Below are 19,825 nucleotides of genomic sequence, written 5' to 3' on the forward strand. Positions count from 1 at the left end.
GATCCTCCCGGACCGGGGCACGAACCCGTGTCCCCTGCATCGGCAGGCGGACTCCCAACCACTGCGCCACCAGGGAAGCCCTTAGGCCAGGTTTTAAACCAGTCTCATCAGTTCTTTGGAGACACTCCCCTCCATCAAAGATGTAGCCTCTGCACTCAAATTCTTTAAAACTTCGAAGACTGGGGAAGTCACAGTGGTGCCCTGCCCCGCCTTTCCCTCCTCCCAGACATTTACTGGAAGCAGAAGCAAGTGGCCGGCTGTAGACTGCATCCCTACTGGACACCCTGGCTGCCTCCTGGCCTAGTGGAAAGCTCCTTTCCCAGCTGCTAAGCCCCTCCCGTACTCATATCCTTTCCTGCCGTCATGGCCGCAGAGGGTATTTGAGCACAAGGTGCACTTAAATTTCATGCTCAGATGGTACGAGGGTGTCACGTAAGCACATCGCTACTATAGTTGAGAAAATCGGAGAAGTGTTTTACAGCGTTGAGAGGCTGCCTGTGACCAAGGGCCCTGGGGAGGATGGGGTATGCGTGCACCCGTGAGGTCACCGTGGTGCAGCATGATTCATCTTGTGCTATAAAGTAGCCTGTTTAGCATGAGAATGTGGACTAAGGCTTCCCACGGTAAAATCATGTGCAAAATGACATGTAACATCCCGAGTTCTTCCCTAAGGAAACTTCTGATGGTGTGAGGTTGGTCATAAAATGGAGAAATAAGAGGGTTATTATCATTTGAGTGCGTGTGAACTTACTATATATACATGCTGTCTACACAGAAAAAAGCACAGCATGAGGTGAAGTGGTAGGAGTTATTACATAGTTTTTCTGGATAGTTTTATAGTTGCGTTGGAATTCCTTTTTAGGGTAGCTTGGGTTCTGTTTTGTTGCTCAATTTTCAACAGTTTTCGTTTTCTCTGAGTATCGTATCACACGGCAGCAGAAGCAGTACAAGATGAAAACCAAAATTCTTTTCTACTTGTTGACATTCTGTGTACTTCTGAAACTAAAACTATGCAGAACATTTAAAACTTTGCCAACAACTCATGGTAGAATAAACATTTAAAATCTGTACATTGAGTTCGTAACTCATCTCTTGGTTTATTGGAACTCCCAGCTTTTCCAGAGCCCTTTTCTGTTTTCCCTGTGCTATTCTGCACTGCTGAGCTTCACCAGCCCTGACCTATTTAAATATATTTGGGAACATGGAGACTTCTAGTAATCTAAGTCTCAATTAATCTAGAAATATGAGTGACTTCCTTTCACGTAAAGGTTTGGTTGTGGCTTTATAGTTTATTAACTTGTCTGCATAAAATAAAAATTTCTTATCTGATTTGAAGGATGGTTTTTAATAAGGTAGATCACCCTTGTGCATTCACTGTTTTAATTCCTCTAAGCTCTGGCTCTGTGATTTTATTGTTCTTTTTTCTTTTATTCCTCTATATAGTGCTTTTTTTCACCCCGCCTTAATTTCCTCTTTATGGTGTTTTCTCTGTCTTTGCTCCTTTCTGCTCTCCTTCAGCCTACAAATGTGTATTACTAAGGACTTCTAGTGGCTAATGCTGGAAGTGCCTCTCAGAAATACCCACAATGTAAACGTTTGGTCCATCCCAAGTGTACTAGGCACCAAAGCAACTAGGAGAAAAGAAAGCACCTAGAGCAATAAACTGGTTGTTTTGACTACATGATACTGTTTATTTCCATGAATTTTATACTGAATCCAAATTGCTATTTAGATGAGTACAGGCAAAACCTGTATTACTCTGTGTATAATAAGCATAATGTCTCTTTGCTTTTGTATTGACATGGTAATTCACTTCAGGAACTACTGTTTAGTTAAAACTTGAAGTTTAATCTGTGAAATGCAGCCCTTTCTAAGTGTGTGAATATGGTTATATACTGATTTAGAGTGAGAAGGGGTAGATGGAAACATTGACTGTGGTAGGAGAGGCTTTTCATCATGTGAAAATTCAGCTAGATACTTACAGGTGAAATGGGATCTCAGTTTATGGGGTTTGATCTGAAATAGAGTGCATGAAGATTTCAGCGTACAGCTCAGATAAAAGGTAAGTAACAGGAGAGCTACATGCCTCACCCTTAGGTACATACCACCCTAGCTTTGCAGTGAACTTTATGACGAATCAGAGCATGTTGAAAAGCTAGAGAATTCTTGGCTTTCCTGAATGTGGACTCTGGGTCACTCTTAGCTCATAATTTGCTCCAGATTTACACAGCACTTGGCATCTCTTCTCTGGCAAGGAATGATTGTTAAAATAGTTGAATACAGTGTGGAGGAGGTCTCATATGATGCCAAAAGCATACTTCAGTTGACTATGATAGATACTGAGAGTTTAACTTTACTTCACAAGAAAATTGCGTAGATCTTGAAATACTCTCCCTCTTATAGTCAGTTATAACACTTGTTTTGAACATGCAAATTTATTTGCATGTGATCAATACAGTAAGGGATAATTTTAACTGAACGCGGATTTTGTGTTTACCTGTGCACGGTTTTGACGGCAAGAAACACTAGCGAGCGCAGAGCACTGCACCTGGGTGAATTGAAGGTACACACCCACCTCACACACCCACCAGCTGCTACATCAGATCACCGGGTGTGTCCTGCACTGCGCCCTCCGCATCTCAGTTATAACCTCTCACCAGACATCAGACCCCCTCCTTCCATCACTCACAGTAACTCAAGAGCTGCAGCCCTTCCCTCCAGGTCTTTTTCAGGGTCAGGTGCCACACGCCACGCTCACTGCTGCGTTTTTGCGTTCCTTAACTACGTAACATGTGCAGGACTGTGCTATCACTTGTATTCTGCTCCTGCCTTTTGTAATGTGTCACGGCAGAATTTCTGAGTGTTGTGCCCTGACCCAATTTTCCCCACAAACCTTGCGTTTTTTATCACACAGGTTTTTTTATAGTGCGGTGATTTTTAGGAATATGTCTGTCACACAGCAGACCTGTCAGTACTGCCATCTTATTGTCCAGAGTTACCAAATGACCGCGTCCGGAGCTCCTAACACTGTAGACCTTCCAGAAACTCTCCTCCCACCCCTGGAAATGTTCAACATCCTTGTTTTGTCCCTGCCCCTCTGACCACTCCTTCTGTGTCTCTTACACAGCTTCCCTCTGCTTATTATTATCTGCAGTGTTGCTGTGATGTTTTCATCTCATTTAGCTTTAAAATTCCTCCCTCAGAGATGTAGACATTCTTTCATCTCAGCTGCTACCTTGGTGCAGAAAACTTCCGATTTTCCAGCCCTAGAACCAAGCTTTCCCACGGTTTCTAGCTGCTGCTACAGATCCTCAAAAGACTGCCCCGTTCACTGCCAACTCCTCTGCTCAGCTGGGGCGGAACTCCACTTCCGGGATGAGTTAACACCTTAGAGACACAGTGTAAACCTGGAAAAGCTTTGCAGCGGTCGGGTGCGGCACAGCCTCCTCGTCTGTCCGGTTTACCCTCTTTGTCTTTGGCTCTTCCTTCTGTGCCCACAGCACATCAGTCACCGGGTCCTGCTCTGTCCTTCCCGATGTACCCTCTCCAGCCCATCTCTCTTTCCCAGCCGCCCTGCGTCCTGCCCCCCTTTCATACCCCCATCCCCCATTCCTTCCTTACTCTTTGTTCAGAGCCTGAAATTCTACCTTGATCACAGCACATCTCAGCTTAAAATCGTAATTCCGGGGGCTTCCCTGGTGGCGCAGTGGTTGGGAGTCCGCCTGCCAATGCAGGGGACACGGGTTCGCGCCCCGGTCTGGGAAGATCCCACATGCCGCGGAGCGGCTGGGCCCGTGAGCCATGGTCGCTGAGCCTGCGCGTCCGGAGCCTGTGCTCCACAACGGGAGAGGCCACAGCAGTGAGAGGCCTGCGTATCGGAAAAAAAAAAAAATCGTAATTCTGTATCGCATCCAATCTGGCCCTTTTCTAGCCACGTTCCCTACTTTCCTCTAACGCAAGTGGAAATGTCTAGAGAGCCTAACGATACTGCACATGGATCTCTGTCCTGGCGCCTCCCATCACACCCGCAAGGGGGTCGGTATGTGGCAGCGGCCACGTACACTCCTCTCTACGTATTCATTAACAATCCAGTAGTGTTTTCTAAATGGCAGAGTTCTTTCCTTTTTTGAAAAAATTTTATGTTTTAACTGAAGTGTAGCTGGTTTACAATGTCATGTTAGTTTCAGGTGTACAGCAAAGTGATTCAGTTATACATATATATGCTGTATATATATTCTTTTTCATATTCTCTTCCATTATAAATTATTATAAGATATTGAGTGTAGTTCCCTGTGCTGTACAGTAGGTTCTTGTTTATCTATTTTATACATAGTAGTGTATGTATATTAACCCCAAACTCCTAATTTATCCCTCTGCCCTTTCCCCTTTGGTAACCATAAGTTTGTTTTCTGTCTTTGGGTCTATTTCTGTTGTGTATATAAGTTCATTTGTATCATTTATTTTTTAGATTCCACATATAAGTGATATCATTTGATATTTGCCTGGCAGAGTTATTTCTCTCATTTTTCTATTATATAGGTTGTTTTTCTGTAATTTTCTATAATTTGCATGGTGAAAAATGTAGAAGTCAGGTTTCATGAGGAAACTAGGACAGATTACTCTGGAAGCGGTTTTTTGTTTATAGAATGTTTTCCTAGTGACCTTGCTGGAAGGGACGCTGACCTGGAACGCCTCAGCCCCGGTGGGGTGCCCGCACAGCGGCCTGTGTGAGGTGGAGGGGCTTTAACTGCAGCCTGCAGCTGCCTAAAGACCGCCACAGCTGTGCAACTTTTATGCCCCAGTTCAAATGTGTGATTTTTATATTATTTTCAAGTATTAAAAAGCTATGTTGTAATTCCCAACAATAACTTTATAAATGGTTTCTCTTCCATTAGTTCAACTCTGTGACATTTTGCTGTACTTGGAAGCTTTCGCGAAAGGAAACGTTACCTCTGCATTTCAATTTAGAAGGCTCGGATCCCAGAGTTCCCGCATTTGGTTCAAAAATTCTTCACCCATACAGTAATAATTATTGTAAAGTGTTAAAGACAAAAGTAGCATTGTTAATTGAGGACGTTACTTTCAAGAACACAGAAAAAAAGCACCAAAGCTGACAGATTCCAGAGGGAATTTCGTTTTTATTTTCTCTACGTTCTCAGCGTTGGTGAACAGACGCACTTTGTAGGGCTGTGTAGCACAGGTTGCAAAACAGAAAATAAAGAAACAGTCTACAGAAATCTAGTAATATAAAATATATTAATATAGTAATAGTTCTCATAATCACACCTATAAACAGAGACGTTTGCCTTATACTAACATGGGGAGTTACTTTCAAAACAGGGCATTCTTACAGAAGGCATTTCTGGTTTCCTTCCAGCTTAATAAAATATGAATTTTAATTTTTACTTTGCCTTTAGTTGAAACTTCCTACTTTCCATCTTCTTGAGACCTATATTAAAACCTTATCTTAGGGGCTTCCCTGGTGGCACGGTGGTTAAGAATCCGCCTGCCAAGGAAGGGGACACGGGTTCGAGCCCTGGCCCAGGAAGATCCCACATGCCAAGGAGCATCTAAGCCCATGCGCCACAACTACTGAGCCTGCGCTCTAGAGCCCGTGCTCCGCAACAAGAGAAACCACCGCAATGAGAAGCCCGCACACCGCAACGAAGAGCAGCCCCTGCTCGCCGCAACTAGAGAAAGCCCGCGTGCAGCAACGAAGACCCAACGCAGCCAAAAATAAATAAATAAAAAAAAAAACCAAAAAACCTTATCTTAGAGTTGATCGAATTTATGTAATGGGTTTCTGGGCTATGTTAAATCTATAGATTATCCTCATGCATTTGTTCCAGAAATTTAGGAGGTACTGTTAACTGGACGCTCATGTGAAATCCGTTAACAACAGCTATTTGAAAGCATCTTGTACTCTGTAGACGATATGAGGGTCCAGGTGGTAAGTTACCCGGGCCGGCGGCGGCGGGAGAGACTCGCACCAGTGCGTTTAAAGTGAATCATCGATGAAATGTGCATTAACGCAGACCATGCCCATAAAACCAGCCACTCTACCGGGCCTTGCGTTATAGTCACGTATTAACGTAATGTATACAGAGAAAACAAGATAACTTAAAGCAGTTTTTCCCTTTGACTCTTCTCTTGATGTCACTCCCCACGTATTTGCTTTTGTCTAGTCTGAGATGCTTATTCTAGTGGTTTCACATGAAATATAAATGATTTCTGTTCTTTAATAATGAATTGGTCAGTGGAGCCAAGTAAACTGTTTAATGTTGTCATTTGAAAAAATGTTTTCCCAAAGTGCTTTATAGAAATATGACTTTATAAAAACACACTTCTGGGCCCGTGTCAGTAGCTGAGATGATGCTACATATTGTGTGTAACACCTGTCGGGAGCCAGGACGTTCCCTGATGCTTCTGTCCATCCTCCTGGTTGGAATGCACTTTCCTCCTGTTCAGCTGCTGCCCGTGGTCAAGACCTTCCTGGTATCGTGGAAACAGCAGAGGCTTTGAGTCAAACGGAATCCCCGTCCCCCTGTTCACTAGTTATAGCCCTTTGCTCATCACAGCAGGTGACCTTGGGAAAGTGGCTTTGCTCTGGGTCATCAGTGTTCACATCTGTGAAAGCAGCACCACCAACACCCACCTCCCGTGGACTTTGGTGAGCACTAGAGGAAATGGAGGACGCCAAGCACATACCCGATGCCAAGGAGGCGTTGAAATACTTCCATTTTGACTCATTCAGCCAACACTTGTACTGTTCATAATTGCACCTCATTACAGAGTGGCAGACCCAGACCAAGTGGCAGCACCCCTAGATCTGATGGTGCCTCCACGGTCTCCCTGCTGTGTCCGCAGTGCATTCAGTCATAGTTGTCAGCTGTGCGAGAACAAGACCTCAGCCAGCCGGGTAGGCAGGCAGGGAGGCCCGGCCTGGCCTGGTCCTGCCCTCTCGGCCCACTGGACCTTTAACCGAGTGCGCTTACAGGAGCCCACAGGCCAGAGAGTCCCCTGAACAACACCTAGACAGGCCCTTTACTCGAGGAGAACTCACACGAATATTGCAGGAGTGGAGGGTTAAGGGACTCAATCTGTGGGGAAGAATATAAACTTAATTATAAATATGTACCCTGCAACTATAAAAAGATATAAACTGGCAGTTCCTCCTCCCAGAGGGAATGATGCGCTCATTCCATGACAGGTGTGGGGAAGTGAATCATCTCTGCTGAGGTCTGGGTGGGTTTTCTTTCTTCCTGTGTCTGAAAGTTGCTGATTGGTTAGCAGGTACCCACCTCTCCTGGGCTGACTGCCTCTGGAATCCCCTCTGATACGCTCTGCAGGGACCTGCCGCTGGTCACTTCCATACCCGGGGGGCTGGCTTTTCACTGTGTTTGCATCCTTCACCTGGGGTGTTAGCCACCTTCATAATTTATATACTGCACATAAGTCGGGGGACACATTCACCCCCATTACCGGGAGAAGGACTTAGTATTGAACTGTCCCGCTACCCTGCCCTGGCTTAGGAGCATCTCACTGTCACGCCCAGGAGCACGTGGGCAGCGGTGGCACTGCCACGTTTTATGTGATTACTGTTTGCTCGTGGCCCCGGGTCATTCTGCTCTTCATGCGTCCTCAGCACCGACCTCAGGGTCCCACACGTGCAGCCTCAGCGCATGACTGTCCCCAGAGTAAAGGATCAGTCCTCCGGCATCACAGAGCACAGGGGCAGGGCAGCGTCCTTCTCTAGCCCCTGGAGGTGCACGTGCGTTTCTGAAGCCTTTCGTGTCTTTTACAGTTAAAAGGTGCAGCACTCTTTAACCTTTGGCAATACTTTAAACTGGAAGATGCTTCTTGAGTAATAGTGCGATTTGTTGTTCCTCTGAGCTTCTTCACACCAGGCTTGTCAACAAAACTAGTATCAGTAATGGGTGTGTAAAACATTGCCAATGAGAACAGGACAGGAAGGCACACTCACTCAGCTAATTGGGGGCTTCCAGGAGGAGCTCTGCCGGGCCCCCGGGTGAGCGCGGAGTCCACTGCGACTTCACCATTGGCAAGTTCCAGCCGCAAGCATCCTCTCCTCTAATCCCCACAATGTTATAAGCCCTCGTAATGTCTTTTATTCAGCTCAGTCTACAGGTAGGAAATTATGGCTCCATGATGTTTAATACCTTGTCCTAGATGACAAAGCTGAGGAACCCGTGTAAATCTGTGCTCGTTCTGCGCCTACCCCAGCCCGGATGTGGATCTGTTTTGACCACCTTCGCCCGTAGGCTGTTGGGATGCGTGAGTCTGGCCTTAATGCTGCTGTTTTGTTCTCTTGCTTTCCTTCTGTTACTGCTCCTGTCCTGCCCACTTGTCTCATGACCAGGTTCATTTTGTTGCTTTTTCCCCCTGTCTGAATGGTGGCGGCACGGTTGGCCAGTTCTTTGATACTGAGCTGTGACAACCGCCATCCCTGCTGGGGGAAGTCCTTGCTTTGTGATGCCTCTCGTTGGCTCGGCTCAGAGCTGAAGAAGGTTACTGATGATGGTATGAACCTTTTCAGTATGCAAATTATGTAATGGTACAAATGACTTTCTGTCAGTGTAATTGAGTTCTGAACGATTCATTTTTATCACTGCCTGTTCAATATGTCAAGCTGTAAAGTGGAATATTTAAATTTGCAGGAATGACTCAGATCTTGAAGAACGAATGTGAAAATACCGAACTCCTAAGTGGGAGCCGTGCCCCTGGGCTGTGCACTTCCTGAAGACAGGGGCTGTGTCCTGTAGGTCACCCTGCCCCCCATTTCTGCTCAGCGGCTGCCCACAGGACACCTCCCATGAATAATGAATGAAGGCATAAATGAACACCTGCTTTGGCCTTCAAACCTCACAGTGTTTACTGTAATTTTCTTAGAACAGTGGAAGTTGATAAATGCTGTGTGACTCACTTTAAGAATCTGGTGTACTTCTTAAGAGGCGTGTTGATTATGCTTTAGCTTAAATAAGTATAACTAATAAAATATGGTGTTCTTCGAGTTATATAACTAATCCAACCTATGTATATTTAGTTTCTATAAAATAATTATTAAGGCAAAAAACAATGATGGATTGGTATTTGTTATACAAAGTAGAATGGCCCTGTAAAAGAGATGAGTAATATTATCGTGTGAAATATTTAAATACAAAAAGCTTATAATCAACAGGGGCCTACTGTAGAGCACAGGGATCTCTACTTACTATTCTGTAATAACTTATATGGGAAAAGAATCTGAAAAAGAATAGATACATGTATATGTATAACTGAATCACTTAGCTGTTCACCTGAAAATAACACAACATTGTAAATCAGCTATACTCTGATATAAAATAAAAATTAAAAACGAAAACAAAAAGCTAGAGTCTACAGTTATGGCAAGGATCATAATTGTCCCCGTTTGAGCCATGAGAACTGAATCTGGCCATCCCATTTTCATAGTGATTTTAGAGCCAAAAAGTTTACTTCAGACAGATCTTTCCCCAGCATTTTGGTGAGTAAAATAATTGGTCAGCTGTACCCTGTTCCTTTTTCTTAATTCAGGCGCGGCTCCTAAAATAAGCACATGCAATTTAGAACAAGAACTCAACACTGAATTTTTTAAATCACTGATAGGCACGTTAAAAATACTTGTTTGAGAGATAGCATTAGTGATGCATCAAAGAAATGCTGTTTTTTGATCCTCAACCTAAGCTTTAAACTGATTCAGATGGAGGCATCTTGGCTGAGGTGAGAAAGGCATGTAGGTGCTGGAGCTTTCCATAAGGTGACGCAGGAGGTTTTGTTAAAATGAAGGACAGATTGGATGTGCACACATATTTATTTGTAGCTTTTCACACTGAAACGAGCTCAGGTACTGGCTTGAGGTTCAAATCCAGTGTTGTGCAAGCCTAACCACCCGAGGAACATACTCATCACAGTCTGGTCTAAGCCCTTGTGTGGGGAGGTGTGACTGTATCATTTAACATGTACACACATGAACTTGAGTAGTGGGACGTCAGATGGAGGGACGAGTCGCCGCATCCCGTCAGCCGCGTTGGGGGAAGAGCCTCGCGCCTGAGAGCGGACCCTCCTGTGTCCAGCTGTCTGTGTGACCTCCTGTCTGGATGTTTCCTCTGCAGATGATCCAGTCCCTCAAGGCGTTGATTGAAAATGCAGACGCTGTGTATGAAAAGATTGTACACTGTCAGAAAGCAGGTGAGTGAGAATTTGTTTCTTTTCTTTAAAATAAAGTTAGTAGTTTGCCCCTGAGCTATTTCACCTTTTTGATACTATATCAAGAAAACCAGATATAAAAAGTATTTCTTCATGGCTAAAGAAAATACTAATTCACTGGTTCTCAAGCCTGGATAATAGACTCACCTGGGGGGAGCGTTTACAATATATTGACATGGTCTGGGGTGTGGCTTAAGCGTTCATAGCTGTTAAAGGTTCCCAAGCATTTCTAAGCCACAGCCCAGATTGAGACCCTCTGTGCTAAATCTCTTCCACCTCCGTGGGCACCAGTTACAGCCTCTTGAAATTGTTAATGCACTGGCATTTCCACATGCTGAGGAATTCATTCATTTCACAACCAAATGCTATACTGGATTACAAAATTCAACTTACATAAACAACCGTCTCAGTAATTTTTAGCTGTGATAAAACCAAAAAGTCAAGTGTTCTGCATTGTAATAAGAATAGGCAAAATGCAATTCTTTCAATTTTCAAATTTTGAGTGTCAATTTGGAACGTTCTAATGTGGAGAATATTTGTAATTCATAAATAAGAGTATCTGTCCTTAATTTGTAGGGTTTTTGGTTTCTGTTCTTTCAAATCAAGAGGCCATAACTGTTACCTAGCCGTAAAAAAAAGTCATCTCTTATCTCAGAAATGAACTCGTTTAAAATAGATGAAAGGCAAAGATACATGCGACAATTTCTCTTTTGGTGTTTATGGAAGAATATGCACGTTAGTGACTAATCAAGAGACAAAAATCCTCATCTTGTTAGCAAAATATTATTAGCAAAGTAATCTTTCTACTTCTAGCCCTTTCTGGGACACTTACGACCACAATTAAAGCAAGTTACGTCAAATACCACTTTTTATCATGTCACTACCCTATACAAAATCATTGAGTAGCTGACCAAATCTAAACTTCTAACTTCCTATGCAAAGTCATTGCCAACTGGCCCACCCACTTTGCCAATGTTATATTAAAAAGTATTAATTAAGTCATCTGTTCATTTATTTAATAAATATGTTTTGAACTTGTACTGTGCCTAAGATACTTGTAAGAGCTGTTACATACCAAAATATTTAAAAAAAATAAGCAAGATTGGTTTTTGTCTTCTAGAACCTTCAAATCAAACAGGACGTATGGAAGTAACCACGCACAGTCAGACGCATTGAGTACTTACTGTGTGTGACTCAGGAGCCTGAACTCGGCTTGTGAGGCAGTGGGGAACCCCTGGTTTTTTAGTGGAAGGGGAGAGAAGCTGAGCTTTCAGGTGACCATCATAATAGCTGTGTGCAGAGGACTGTTGTGGGCAGGACCCGCTGGAGGTTGTCGGGAACAGTGAGGAAGATGGGAGGTTGTTCGTGCAGCCGGGCTTTGGGCTGCCCCGCCTCCTCTGCCATCCCCTGTGTGTTTCCACTTAGATTTCCACAAGGTAGGACCTCTGTCTCCCTCCACTCTGCCAGTCTTTCCTTGTCTTCTTCTCATCTCATTAGTCTCCCAGGGGTTTTCCTGATTCTGGGATGTGTGTTCGGACCCATTCCATTCAGCCCTTCAGACGTGTATCTGGTTCAGCCGATCAAGCCTCCTCGGTCACTGTGTCTTTTATTAACGTGTCCCATCTTCCAAACGGGACAGTGACCTCCTGTGCACCAGGCTTGCATGCTGAGTGACTCTCTGTTTTACCCGTGACATCTGTTCTAACATCTGCACAGCAGAGTCGCTCAGATACTAACTGGCTAAATGTGATTTGACTTTTATGAAGTATTCGATTCTATTAAATGCATGTATTGCTATGAGAATTGTGGACCGTTAGAATCTGAAACCACAATTTATCGGAAAAAAAGAACTGGCTATTCATTTAACAATTTGAGTTATTGGCAATTCTTTGCAGCTTCCTTGGCTTATGAAATTTGATAACGTCTAGCATCATGCAGCTTCATGTTGTTTTTCTGTTCGATTTCAGTAAGGGATATATTTGCTTGTATTTGAAAAGCTGAAGAGTCTTGTCTGTTAAGGGTTTTGCTTGGGGAGGTAGGAGTGGGGACAACCGCTGTGTAATGGTCTGAGTTGCTTCGGGTTGAAAGCCCTTCAGAAGCACATAACGATCATCTCCCGGTTTCATAATTACTGCCGACCGCCTACACAGCCCTTCTGTTGTCCCAAGTGCTTATTTTAGAGTCTCTTGATCTTTGTTTCTTATGTTTACAGTTATCGTAAGGCATATCGTTCTTAGTCATCTGAAGAGTTGCTCATTTGTGTTGGGCTCAATAGCATTTGCATAAGATCTTACTTTTGGTGAGTAATTGTTCTGCTTGCAGATCTTTAATCTTGCAATGACAAAGTGAAGGTATAGGTCACCAAAGTGCTGGAAGAGAGGATTATTTTAGAAGTATTCCACACTTTTAAACACAAACCTATATTCTTATTAGATAAACCTTCACGTAAATAACTGAAAATAAGGAGTTACACGCCACCCGCCTCCAGTCCCGTGTTGAAAAGTGCGCCTAGTTGGGACAGGTTCAGACTCCCCGCTGTGTAACTGATTTTTTGGAGCTAGAAATGAGTCTGCTGAGGCCGTTATTGGGAGGAGAGACTGAGGCCGGTGAGGAACGCCGGTAAGTGAAGACCCACAGCCAAGGTGGGCCAGGAAGCTGCTCGCGCAGCAGACAGGGACCCAAAGGGACCAAGGAAGGGAGGTGAGAACAGCCAGGTGAGGGGCAGTTGGGGCAGGCTGTGTAGCCCACTCTTTTAAGACGAGAATATGCCAGCACAGAAGTTTGGTGGGTTAAAGGGAAATCTTAATAAGAAAACCACGTTCCTAGGAATATGGAAGATCCAGTGAAGAGGCGAAGAGAAAGATGCTAAAAGATGAGCCCAGGATAAAGGATGCAGGAAGTGAGGGGGGCAGGAATCAAGCGTGGCTGTGAAACACTTGACCTTGGAAAGGGAGAGCCGTGGCGTGTGGACGCATCCTGGGGTGGAGGAGTGTTTTCCACTGAGAAGGGGGGGTGGCGCCGGCTCTTGGGTGCGGTAGAAGGGGGGACAGGAAGGGCAGGATGTGGAGCATTTGCTCAGAGCCAGAGGCCAGTGGTGCCAGCGACAGGGACGGACTGAATGTTGGGATCGCGGGGAGGGATGTGGGATGAGTGGATCCAGGCTGCCGTGCGAGTGAGAAAGACAGAGAAGTGGTGGATGGTACGGCCGTGCGGGACCGGGTCTGTGTGAAGTAACGAGCACACGTCCTACTGGGTCTAAGAAATGCTTGTTCTCCCAGGAAGTATCCAAGTGGGTGATGGAAAGGAACACACACGGGGGCGGGGGCAGGGCCGGAATCTCCAGAGGGAGAAGCATTGTAAAAGTTCATACAAGTTCTTTTTCAAAAGTTTACAAAAGCTGATAAAAGATTAGCCGGATTCTTTCAGGGGAAACATCTTTTCCACTTTCTGATGTCTAGCTCTTTCTCTCCTTCAGTGGCCCCAAAACAGAAGCCTGTGTTTGAATTTTAGTTAGTCACTGAATCGATCTGTTCCGTAAAGAATAGGAAGATGATCTAGGAGGTAGTCCAGACTGCTTTGCTTCGGTGCATTGGATGTTTTCATCAGGTGAATTTAAATGGAAAAGCATTTGTTCTCTGGGAAGAAAAAAAGAAATCAATGACTTATTTCCTGCCAATAGCTTACTTCCTGTCCAAGATGGTGCATTAACACATGCATTGAAGGTCCACTCCTTTCTGAGCCTCATTAAAATGACAGTAGGGTTTGTTTGTTTTTTTAATAAAAAACTTACAAGGACAAAGAAAATGGGAGCAACAAAATTTTGGAAACAGGAAAAGGAAAGTTGACTTAGCTGACTCAAGAAGGCTGAGCCTGAAGCTGGTGGGGATGGGGGCACAGTCTGACTTGGTGGAGACCCCAGCAGGCTGGGACCCGGTGGCAGGAGATGCCTCTGGGGGTCGGGGTAGAGGTGGGAATAAAAGGGGAGAGCTGTCCGAAAGCTGGATTCAGGAGCAGCTAGGTCCCAGACGGCCGAGAGTCCTGACGGTGGGGAGCTTGAAAATAGCCAAATTCTCATCCTTCATCTGGGCAGTTTAACAAGTAATGCTTGGGGCAAAAAATCTAAACAGTATATGCCTGTTACTTAGCAATAGGGGCATAGATACTCAAAAAGGAAACAAACTCAGCTAAAGGGGTTGAATGTTAACCGCTTCTGGAGAGGGGGGATTGGTGACAACTCTTTATCTTTAAACTAGGTGTATGCATCCTTCTGCCAAACATTAAATCACTGCTAAATTTAAACTTAATTTAATTTACTAAGTTTAAGAAAGAGGAAGGAAGGGATGGAGCGGTGGAAGCTGCGACAGGAATCCTTGACTTGCGTGGTCCTGGAGGAGGCGTGGTCATGCCCACCAGGCTTGGGGCCAGGTGGGTGAGGCAGGTGCTTACCGCCCGGGACTCCTGCCACCCTGGCTTTCTGGGCAGGCCAGGTGCAGAGGTGGTGTCTGCACCCAGTGGGTGAGAGCCTGGCTCCTCTTCTGGGAGGAGAGTCGGGTCCCTGTTCTTTCCAAGTAGAAGTAGAAGCTTCTATTCTGAAAGCTCTGAGGGGCTCCCATGCATGGCAGGGGTGCATCATTACTGAGTAAAGTGGGATGGAAGGCAGCTTTCAAAATAACAAAAGCTTTAATTGCCCTTCATTTTAATCTGCTTACTGGAAATTTTTCTGTAATGGATTCTACACATCTCTGCTTTCTTAAATTGGGCTGCCAAAAGTAATTTGAACTTGTGATGACCCAGGGTGGTTATTTGCTGTGGTTAATGCAGCGATGCCCCCAGGAGCCTTACGTTTTCAGGGCCCTTACGCTGTGCACTGGGGCTTCCTGTTCAGATCCCATCCCAGGGGTCATAGTTTAGTTCCATCTCCTCTCCTTCGGCTTTCACCCCCTACTGCTCCTACAGTTCGTGCTGCATTTCCCACCGCCTGTTTGTACATGACTCTTTTGTTCTCTTTCTGATTTGCTGCTTCTGGTCTGCCGGCCTTTCCCCTGGGACCAAGCTTGATAGATTTATCTTACCTCAAAGCAGAGAGAGCCTGACGCGTCCGTGTGAGGAGAACAAGCAGGATGCCAGGCAGACCTACATGACATTGCTCAGAGGCCTCTGTTGTTCTGCAAACTCCTGGGATTGCAGTGTGTTCTTAGCAGGGAAGGTTTCCGGATAAGTAACCTGTCACCATCCATCACTTGCTTTGCTCACATCATTGTCTGGCTCAACACAGCAAACGTAAAATCATCTGTACGAGTCATTCTGAAAACACTTCACAGTGTTCCGTTAACAGTGTTTGCAAAAGGAAGCCTGGGAGCCTATAACTTTTGTCTTCGCTTATGTCAGGCTGTTTCTCAGCCCCAATTTACAGAAGTAAGGGGTTCTTCCCTGGGGATCCAGCACAGGCTCCTGGGCCCCCTGTACCATGTCTTGCTGTGTGGTATTACATTAGTCACTCGACTTCTCTCTGGCTCATTTTCCTCCTTGTAAGTGACAGTGAGTTGTATGCGTCCCCGATAGCCCCACGGGTTCGAGAATACAGTGACCTCAGATCAGTTGCCTAAGGAGCAATTTTGGAACGGCCTGATTACAGTCACCTGAAAGGAGAAGATCAAATAAGCAGTCCCACGCGATGGCACGGATGTCTGTCAGCGTGTCAGCGTGCGTTTCAAGGGGGAGAGTTAATGCCTCACTTTGAAGGTGAAGAGTGACCTCTCTGAAGGTGAGACACGTGAACCCTTAACTCCTTTGGGACCCTCGGCCTCTTTCCTCTTCTAAGAATCACCAGATGCTCTCCCGGGCACTTTAATTAACTAACAGTGAAGCCACAGAAGCCAAGAAGTAGCAAGGTCATTGTCGGTGGGCCAGCCTGCCCCCCGCCCCATCCTTCTTAATTCCCTCAAAAGGAACCTTTGCTGATGGTAAGGGAGGGTAGAGGGATGATCACAAAAGTGACAACTAGGCCAACTCAGGCAGGAAGGCTAAACAAGCAGGCAGTCTGTAGGAACCAGCTGTCTCACCACACCCCACCGTCTCAGGTGCCCATTACCCCGTCCTGCCTTCAGACGACCACATAGCTGTCATCGCAGCAGGATTTCCTACAAGTGTGGTCAGAGTCTCCTAGGGACACTTGTGTAAAGTGCAGTTTCTTTGCTTCGCCCCCCACTATTGAATCCTGGAGGTTGGGGCCCAGGAATTTGCATTTGAACGAGAAGCTCTCTTTAGAGGGTGGAGCAGAGAGGCCCCTCCTGGGTTCATGCTCACCTCTGAGCCTCTCCCCACCCCTCCCTGCCCTGCAAAGGGTGACTGCTCCGTGCCTGCCTGCCGGATTGATGAGAGCGATTCCTTCTTCCCAGCACGGCTTTCACTGGTGACATTTCCCAGTGCCAGGAGTGAAGGGGAGGCAGATGGGCGGATGTGTGACCTCCCTGGATATCTGTCCTGTGCGCAGATCCCAAAGCTGTGCTTTCTTGTCACTTCTTCCTCTGCCTCCTCCTTCCCTGTAAACCCAGAGTCTCTGAACGCATCACTTTTCATCCTAATGGCAACTCGCAGGCTTCCTGGTGGCACAGTGGTTGGGAGTCGGCCTGCCAAAGCAGGGGACACAGGTTCAAGCCCTGGTCCGGGAAGATCCCACATGCCGTGGAGCAACTAAGCCCGTGTGCCACAACTACTGAGCCTGTACTCTAGAGCCCGTGAGCCACAACTCCTGAGCCCACATGCCACAACTACTGCAGCCCGTGTGCCTAGAGCCCGTGCTCTGCAGCAAGAGAAGCCACTGTGATGAGAAGCCCGTGCACTGCGATGAAGAGTAGCCCCTGCTTGCCGCAACTAGAGAAAGCCCGTTCACAGCAATGAAGACCCAATGCAGCCAAAAACAAACAAACAAACAAACAAATAAATAAATGGCAACTCTCAGCAGCTCAGCAGATTATCTTCTGGGGAGGGGTCAGGCTTCCTTCAACTCTGGTGCTCCCATAAAAATCATTTTTGTTATTATTCCATTATACTTGTTTATTAAATTTGAGAAAAACCACAAGTCAAGTAAAGTCCACAGTAAATTAAATCATCTTTCTCAAATACCAGAAGGTTTTATACACACACACACACACACACACACACACACACACACACACACATCTGATTAGGTATTCTTGGATTTAACATGAAGTAAATAGCCTAGATGGTCTCTAAGGCTTTTTCTGTCCTTCAGATTCTGTGGTATACAAATCATATGACATGATATGCTATATGATACATAATAGAACATAAATAAGGGACTGTAGTGGGTGAAGTGAACAAATGCATTCTAAGAATGTTTTAACAATATTTAGAGGTAAATCTTCTAAGAATAAGGAATTTGAAACAATTTTAATTAACCTGTATTCTTTCATTATAGGTCAGTGCCTTGTCAAAAATACGTCATTACGCGTGTTAACACAGTAAAGGAAAAATGCAGTCGCGCATCTGTGGAATGTGTTTAGTGTGTACTAAGTATTTATTAGAGGTGCAAAAACTAACGCACGGTCTCTGCTACCATTTAAAGTTACAAAACACAACCAAGCCAGTAGATGAGGCAACGGGTATAAGTGGAATCTGAGAGAGGGAGCAGGCCAGGGGTTTTGCTGGCAGGGAGCGGGTAGGGCTTGAACTAGGGGCTTGAGAGAGGCATGTACGGTCCGTGTGAGGAGAGCGGAGGGACAGGGCTTTTCTGGTGGGCCAGAGGGGAGAGGCTTCATCATCCAGATGTGCTTTCCATGCCCATGACGTATGTTGTCCTGTCCGAAGGGAAATGTTTGCTTTGGGAAGCAGCAGAAATTAGGGTTGGAAGTAGAGATTGGGTTCTATGGCGGGAGCCTTTTAATTCAAGGATAAAGTGTTTGGCGTTGACTTCTAAGGCCAACATTGCCCAAAGCCTGATTTGAGGAACGCTAGTCATATGCTCCTGGGGCAAAGGGTTTCATCACCAAATCTTCATAACACAACGTATTCCCCTTTGGAGATTCTTAGGACACATCAACATGCTAAATGTTCCCTAGTTCAACTCAGCATTTCCCAAACCAAATGTATCTGGTTATAAAGCCCTTCTTTCAAGCTCTGTCTGCCAACGTCTTGAACACTTCTGGAATCTGCCATAGGCCGTGGGGTCATGAAGTAGTTTGGGACAGGCCTGGGGACTCACTGACTGACCCGTCTCTCTCCTGTGTCCTCCGTGTTCCAATAGTCCACACAGCACTGGAATGTGGGGGCCTGAGCTACTGGGGTAGGGGGAAGGTGCTTGTGAAGGTCTGGTTCAGGCGTGCTGGGCCTGGGATCATGTAGGGTGGCTGTCCTGGTCCAGTCGGGCTGCTAGAACAAAGTATCACAGACCAGAGGGCTTAAAACTACAGAGACTTACCTCTCACAGCTCGGGAGGCTGGGACGTCCAGGATCGCGAGGTGAGGGCCCCTTTCCTGGTTCAGGGCTGGCACTTCCTTGCAGGGTCCTCACATGGTGGAAGGGGTAGAGCTTTAAAAGAGCACTAATCCCGTTCATGACGGCTCCATACTCCTGACCTAAGCACTTCCCAAAGGCCGCACCTCCTAACACCATCCCTTTGGGCATGAGGGTTGCAACATATGGATTGGGGCCGGGCAGGGGGACACCAAACAGACCATAGCAGAGGGTCAAATGGAAATAGCTAGCACGTTGTTGAAGCAACTGTAGCAAAGCTTGGGGTGGAGTGGCGTCTACAGATAGAATTAGTATCATCCAAATGGAGGAGTTATTTGAATGGATGAGTTCTTGGGTTTTTTTAAATTAATTTTCATTGGAGTATAGTTGCTTTACGATGTTGTATTACTTTCTACTGTGCAGCAAAGTGAAACAGCTATACGTATACATACATCCCCTCTTTTTTGGATTTCCTTCCCGTTTAGGTCACCACAGAACATTGAGTAGATTTCCCTGTGCTATGGATGAGTTCTTTAACGAAGAAAGCGTTGGGAGGAAATCTAGGCAATCCCAGGATATGATTGCGAGTTTGTATTAATAATTCAGACCTGGATGTTTTACTTCAACCTCAAACCTTAAGAACAAGCCGGCACATCTGGGCCCCTGCCCTGCTCTACTTTTTTTTTTTTTCCTATAGCAGTCATTACCTTCCAACCACAGTATCATTTGCTTATGTCCCTTGGTTATTGTGTGTCTCCTTCCAACTAGAATGTATACTCCTTGAGAGCAGGGAGCTTTGTTATTCATATCGTCTCCCACCGACGCCAAGAGCAGCGCCTTGCCAAAGCTGGCACTCAGTAAATATTTGTTGAATTGAATTGAACGTGGAATGCTACGGTTATTCGTCCATTTGTTTCTTCACAGACGTTTATCAGGGTCCTACTCTCAGTCTGAGGGAGGCTGGGGACCTCACTTCCCCGCCCCAGGGCTCCAGGCCGAGCGCAGGAGAGGCGCAAGCAGAATCCTCACTGCACAGGGGACTTGGTCCTCCGGTGAGAGGACAGCACAGCCCGTGACTGACCCATCGGGTCAGCACGGAACCAGA

The 19,825-nt window shown here is 45.7% G+C and overlaps 1 protein-coding gene across 2 annotated transcripts in view; it reads left to right on the forward strand.

The window, feature by feature from the left end:
• The window catches only part of PLCL2 (phospholipase C like 2), a 195,260-nt gene that overhangs the window by 132,345 nt on the left and 43,090 nt on the right, over positions 1-19,825 (forward strand). For both annotated transcript variants that reach the window (XM_029214150.1, XM_029214151.1), the window contains exon 5: positions 10,152-10,227. In XM_029214150.1, coding sequence (XP_029069983.1) covers positions 10,152-10,227 — 76 coding nt within the window. The remainder of the gene's footprint in view (positions 1-10,151; positions 10,228-19,825) is intronic.

The sequence above is a fragment of the Monodon monoceros genome, unplaced genomic scaffold (assembly GCF_005190385.1).
Source record: "Monodon monoceros isolate NGI ecotype Baffin Bay Population unplaced genomic scaffold, NGI_Narwhal_1 Super_Scaffold_11, whole genome shotgun sequence".
NCBI classification, from domain to species: domain Eukaryota; kingdom Metazoa; phylum Chordata; class Mammalia; order Artiodactyla; family Monodontidae; genus Monodon; species Monodon monoceros.